Here is a 6516-nt window from a genome sequence, read left to right on the forward strand (position 1 = left end):
GCGGGCGGCCCGAGGGGCAGCCCCGCGCGCCCGCGGAGCGCGACGCCCTCAGCGACAGCGACATGTCGGCCGCCGTCTCAGGTAGGGGCGTCCCCGGGGCTCCGCGCCGTCGGGGGGTGCCGGGCGGCCCGGGGGGGACTCGCGGCCATGGGCTTCGCGTGCGGATCCCGCCGCGCCCTCGAGTGCCCGCGCGGGATGGGGCTCCTGCGGGCGTGAGTGGAGTGGAAAACGTGCAAAATTCCCCTCCATCCGAGGGTACCTGGAGCGCGGAGAGGCCTTGGTCAGTGAAGCTCGTGCCAGGGGCGCCTCGCGCCCAGGGCGGGACGAGGAGCCGCGGTGCAGAGCGCGGCAGCGGCCGCGCGCCGTCGCTCCCGCGCGATCGAGCGGCCGCGCCCGGTGCAGCCCTGACCGCCGTGTTCTCCCCGTCGCGCAGATCGCAGCCCGCCCGACGAGGAGGACGGAGCGGGCAAGTGCGCGAAGCTGCTGCCGGGAGAGGAGGAGGAGACGGCGGCGCCGAAGCCGCGCAAGAAGCGCTCGCGCGCCGCCTTCTCGCACGCGCAGGTCTTCGAGCTGGAGCGGCGCTTCAACCACCAGCGCTACCTGTCGGGGCCCGAGCGGGCCGACCTGGCCGCCTCGCTCAAGCTCACGGAGACGCAGGTGAAGATCTGGTTCCAGAACCGGCGCTACAAGACCAAGCGGCGCCAGATGGCCGCCGAGCTGCTCGCCGCCGCGCCCGCCGCCAAGAAGGTCGCCGTCAAGGTGCTCGTGCGCGACGACCAGAGACAGTATCACCCCGGCGAGGTGCTGCGGCCGCCCTCGCTGCTCTCCCTGCAGCCCTCCTACTACTACCCCTACTACTGCCTGCCCGGCTGGGCGCTCTCCACCTGCGCCGGCACCCAGTGACGGGCACCCGCTGCGCGCACGTCCCCCCCGCTCACACACACTGGCAGCCAGGAGAGCAAGGTCCCCTCCGTGCCCCTCGCAGATGCGGAGCGCCCCGCTGCAGCCCGCGGCGCCTTGGACAGTATTTATTATTATTTTATTGTTATTTTTATTATTAATATTATTTGGATGGTTGCTCACCCTCTCCTCTTCCAACGTAGGACTTGTTGGCCGCCCGCCCCCGCCGCGGCTCCCACCCTGCCCGCCCAGGACTTGCGTCCTGGGGCACAGCCCGTTCCCGGTGTTCCCGCTCTCCGTGTGTGCGGTGCAGACCTCATGGTTGTCCGGGTTGTCCCGCTCTGGATTGGTAGAGACCTGGTCTTGTGTGGGAGAGAGGAAAAAAAGAAAAAAGATACAAAAGAAAACCAAAAGCAACACAGACGAGGAGATCAAGGACTCCCGCCGTGGATTGTATGGAAGATTACTTTTGACGTCCGAGTCCTTGCTCTTCCAGCTTGTTGCAGACTGAATGTGCCTTGTATGGTGCTGAATGTAAGGAAGCCGCTTTCAGATCCCCCCTGCTCTTGAATTCCTTGTTATTCCTGTACTCCGTGATCCCTGGCAAAGGATAAATATGTCACAAAAGGGTGAGACTTGTACCAAAGCTCAAGATTTTTTTTTTTTTTTTTGTTCTTTCCTGAGATCTTTCCGTGTTGGGGGAGGGAGGAGTTACAGATTTTTTCGCACTTTCCAGTTGTATTAAAGTTGTTGTTGTTACTATTTTTTTATATTCAATGTGAATATTTCTAGTCAGGCTTTTTAAGAAATCGATGTAATAGGGTATTTTAATGCCGTCAGTGCCTTCTACAGCTTTTCTGCAGACCTCTCCTTCGGAGTGGGCTTTCTGATCTGCTCAGCAATGTAACTACAGTCTCTTTTTCAAGTTAACTCATCTTTTTATTTTTTTTTCAGTCTCTCTTTCTCTTGTAATGGCACTGTGCACTCAGTTAGATTATTTGCTTCCAATGAATTGTGAATGTCTCTAAGCTACAGCTGTACTTTTTTCCCCCTCCTTTTTTTAATTTATAAACTTCAGTTTAACACCTGGCCCTGTCGCTTGTGTCGTTCCTAAGCGCGGGTTTCCCGGCGCCTTCTCCCCGCTGCGGTTGAGCCCGAGCGCCGCCGGGGCCGCACAGCGCGGATCGCGCCCGGCGCCTCCAGCGCTGCTCGGCCCGCGCGGAGGCTGCGCGCCCGGGATCCCGCGGTGCTAAGCAGGGTTTGCTAACGCGGGATGTGCGCGGTCCCTCCTGCTGCCGGGGGGGAAAGGAATCGGGGGTGTTTTCCAGGGAGGACACGGAGGAAGCGGCGCTTTCTGCGCGGGGAGCGTGGCGGGGCCGGTGCGGGCAGGGCAGGCGGGGGGGCCCACGCGTGGAGCGCGGCTTCCCGCGCGGCCCCCGCTCATCCTGGCGCCGCGGCCCTCGTCTCGGTTCCCGGCTTTGTTTTCGTTACTCCGGGCGTGCTGGAAATCTCCCTCGAGACAGGAGCGCGCCCAAGATCTAGCGGTCCCGGGAGCCTGAAGCCGGAGGACGGGGGATTTTAGCCGGTGTCTTGGCCCATGCAGGGAGCAATGACATTTCTTAGGCCTGATCCTGAAACTTTTTTAATTTTGTTTTTTTTTTTTTCCGCCATTTCAATCGCCCCCCTCCTGGGAAAACTCAAGTTTTACGCGCAAGGAGCGAGTCCCCAGCGCGCTCGCGGAGGTGCCGCCCCGCAGAGAGCGCGGCCGGCTCCTCTCCTCGCCCCGGGGCTGCTTCTCTGCCCTGCCCGTCCCGAAATAGTTCGGATCTGCAACCCGAGAGACACAGAGCGTCAGTGACCCCCGTGAGCCGGGATTTGCACGAGGGGAGCGCTTGGCCCGGCAGGCCTGGGGAGGGCAGATGCAGCGGGGATTTAGCTCAAGGTGCCCGTGGTTGCTATCGGGCGCCGTCATCTTGGGAGAGCGATATTTCGAAATTTCTTTTTTTTTTTTTTTTTTTTTTTTTCCCCGTTGGTCGCCGCGTTTTATTATTTTCATTCGTGCTTGCTGAAGGATGTAGCACTGTAGGAAATGGCTTGATAGGAAAAGAAAGTGTCGATCATTAGACCTTCCCCGGAGCTTTTTTTTTTCCCCCCCTTCGGGTTACAGCACGAGCGCGGGATAAAATGTCAAGCTATTTTTCTTTGAATGCTGTGAAACTAAGAGGCATTCTACTCAAGGCAGCAATCGCTGAAAACGGTGGCCCTGGTGAAGTTACTGGGAAATTATGTCTTCTTTACTATCGAATATTTAAATATCGTGGTGTTTTCGTTTGACAGTGGCAAAATCTGATATTTGGGAAAGGTCACTGTTTTACATCGGAAAAAACAAACTGATCATTTTGATGCAATTTTAAAGGAGTTTGGGACATTTCTTTTCCTGTTTCTCTTGATAACTTTACAATTTGAGATATACATCCCCGATTCTTATACCTTTTCGTAACCGACAAAATACCCAATAAACTCCGTGTAATCGTATCAAGGTCGGGAGAATTATTCCGGATTTTCACCGCTCGAGTTGCCCGAGCAATCTGGGCGCTCCGGTCCTTTCTCCTCCCCGCCTCACTCTAAACGCGCGCCCAGCTCGTCCGCAGGCGCGCAATGGAAATCATCGCCCTGACGATATATCTCGACGCCGCTCTCCTTCCCACACCCTGCAAACATCCAGATCCAGTGAGAACGGATTTCCGTTCGGCCACGGGCGAGCCACATTTATACAGAAGAGAAAGCGGGCGAATTAAAGGGGGACGGGAGCAGCAAAGCGAAAGCGAGGGAGAACTCCCGCAGCCGCGAGAAATTCGGCTGTTGAAATATAATGTAAACTGTGTATATCTCTGCCCGCGTCTCCATAGGCGCTTGTGTTTGCGTGTCAAGCGCTTGCAGAGGCGCAGCCCGGGGCTGCCTTTGCCTCGCTGCCCCCTGCCCGCCCGCGGGCCCGTCGCGCCGGGAACCCGTCGAGCTTCCCCTGAGCTTCCCCTGAGCAGGGAGCAGCGCGGCCCCCCCGGGAGCAGGAGAGAAGCCTGGGGGTGGGGGGGACACGGGGGCCGCTCTGCGCGGAGCGGAGGCTGCTCGGCCGCCCCCGGCCCCGCGCCCACCCCGCTGCGCGGCACCTGCGCGACCCCCCGCGCTGCGCGGAGCCCAGGGGGCGCCGGGGTCAGTGGCCTGTGCTCCGACAGCCCGAGGGCCCCGGTGCCTGCCCGAGGAGCCCCCACAGGCACTGTGTCCCTCCCCGTGCCCACCCTGCCCCACGCGAGGGTTCGAGGTGACCTCCGGCCCCGCTGGCCACAGACACGAGAAACCACCGCGTGTTTCCCGCCCCGTCTCCACCACCGCGGCCCTTGGGAGTAACGAGCTCCGCTCGGGAGCCCGCGAACCAAGTGCAGGGGCTGCCAGCGGGACGAGGGGCGCTGGGGGTGCCCAAGCGAGCACGGCGGCAGCTCAGACGGCAGGAAAAGCCCCCTCGGAGCGGAAGGGGGGGAGACGCAGAAAGTTGGGACCCCCTCCCTGTAGGAGGGTCCTGCGCTGCGGCAGGAGCGGCTCCCCCGGACAGATGGAGCTTGGGTTTTTCCACAATGAGGAGAAAAGAAAACGGGGCTCCCTCCTGCGGCCCCGCCACATCCTGGAGGCCGCAGCTGCCACCGCTCTGAAAGCCCCCCCACCAAAATGGGCTCTGCTCTGCCGCTGCACTGAGCGCCCCGTGAGGAGGCCGTTAACTCCTTCCACGCGGGGCCCCGCGTCGGGGCAGCTCCCCCCGGCCGCGGTGGAGGCAGGTCCCGCCTCCGCGGGCGCGGATGGGCGCGAAGCGGAGCCTCCGAGTGGGCCTGAGCGCTGCGGGGCCCCGACGGCTCCGTGCGCGGCAGCTCGGGCCGGGCAGGGCACGGGGAGCAGGGAGGCCCTCACCTGCAGAGGAGGCTCGTCCCTTTGTAACGTTATATGTAATAGTCTTTATTTTTATTTTAGAAGGAGAGATTGCAGAAGCTCTGGCCGCAGAGCGGGTCACCAGCTATCCTAGCGATCATTGCAACTGTCGCGACTCTCCTGCCATGCTGAGAAATAAGAGCGGGCAGCGGCGGCGGCAGCGCGGCGCGTTACCCCGATGCTCCCTGGTGCACCCGGGAGGTTTGCTGGAAACTTTGCTCAGATTGCTCAGACTGCAGATCTAACTGGGCTCTGGGAGCAGCAGAGGTGCTGCGGGGCGGGGACTGGCTGCAGGCGAGGGGGCTCCTGCCCTCCCTACCTGCCCTTCGCAAAGCTGGAGCAAGTGGCCACCAGGACTTACGTCCTTCCTGTCAGCATAGCAACAAAGTTATTAATAAAATATAAAACTGAGTAATAGGGCCCTTCTGTATTACAAACTTTTTTTTTTTTTTTTTTTTTTTTTTTTTTTCTCCGAGGAACCGAGCTGCAAACGCTGCCCGCAGCCTCTTCACCCCGGGCCGCCTGCAGACGCCAGCAGTGGCTCAGAGCAGCGAGCCCAGCCGGGAAGCGGCTTCTGGCGGGGCACAGCCCGAGGCGGGAGGCGGCGCAGAGGCCGGCGGAGCTGGGGCTCCGTCCCGGCTCCGTGCGGGACACGCGGGCGGACGGGGTGCAGCTTTGGGGGCCGGGATCACGTTTCGCTTCCGAATGGCTCTGTGGGGAAAGCAGGTCTTGCAAGCCGCTCAGAAAGGCGCTAATCGGGTCTCTGCTGCTTCGAAGCTGACCCCGCCTTTCAGCCCTGAGCTCCGGTCTCGTGTGACTGCCCCGCTCGGCACATCCAGGTCCCGCGCCCGTTAAAGCCCTCGTCTCGCTGCTTTTCTCCCTGGGCAGGGTAGACACTTTGCCTCGGAGCTGCACGGAATTCCCATGGGAAGGGGATGAGAGTCGTGTGCGCTCCAGGAGCGCTTGGGTTTCCCGGCACGGCTCGTGCCGGGTTCGGCTGCCTGTGACAGCCACAAGCAAAACGAGGGGCAGGGAGCGTCGGGGATTTGACTTTCGGCAAATGCGGGCGAGAAACTCGCGTGGCCGTGAGAAGCTCCCGGGAAAGACCCCGGGCAACGAGGCGCGTTGCCCGAAATGCTCAGGGGAGAAGCCACGGGTCCGTCTTCCTCCCCGCCGAGGAAGACATTGGATTTACCGAGGCGACGGCTTCGCGTCCCTGCTCTGTAGATCCGAACACTGAGCAAAGCAAAGAAATATTTCAGCCATGGTTAACAGTATAAAAAATAAGCATGATTAGTCCTTCTCTTTTTTTTTTTTTTTTTTTTTTTTTTTTTTTTTTTTTTTTTTTTTTTTTTTTTACCTCAGTCAGCACTTCAGCACTGTGCTGTCTGCCAGTTTAGCAGCACCAGCTTTTGGTTCAGATTTCTTTTTTTTTTTTTTTTTTTTCCCCGGTTAAGAATTAACAATACTAATAAAGGGATAAAATCTACGGACATTTCTTTTTCCAGGAGGGATAATAATATAGTATATGCCTTTATTTTCTAATTTTAAACGCTACCATGATGGGATTTAGCCTGTCATTTTACCAAGTGTATCTTAATTTGACTTTAATTTGTCTCTGGCTATCTTTTTTTTTTTTTT

General features: G+C 59.0%; 1 protein-coding gene across 1 annotated transcript; it reads left to right on the top strand.

Annotated features, from left to right (window-relative positions):
• The first annotated feature begins 62 nt into the window (after positions 1-62).
• On the top strand, positions 63-903 carry NKX3-2 (NK3 homeobox 2). Its single transcript, XM_026052406.1, has 2 exons — positions 63-255; positions 434-903. The coding sequence occupies exons 1-2, from the start codon at positions 63-65 to the stop codon at positions 901-903; spliced, it is 663 nt and encodes a 220-aa protein (XP_025908191.1).
• The last annotated feature ends 5613 nt before the right edge of the window (positions 904-6516 follow it).

The sequence above is a fragment of the Nothoprocta perdicaria genome, unplaced genomic scaffold (assembly GCF_003342845.1).
Source record: "Nothoprocta perdicaria isolate Ctin4 unplaced genomic scaffold, notPer1 scaffold_88, whole genome shotgun sequence".
Classification (NCBI taxonomy): domain Eukaryota; kingdom Metazoa; phylum Chordata; class Aves; order Tinamiformes; family Tinamidae; genus Nothoprocta; species Nothoprocta perdicaria.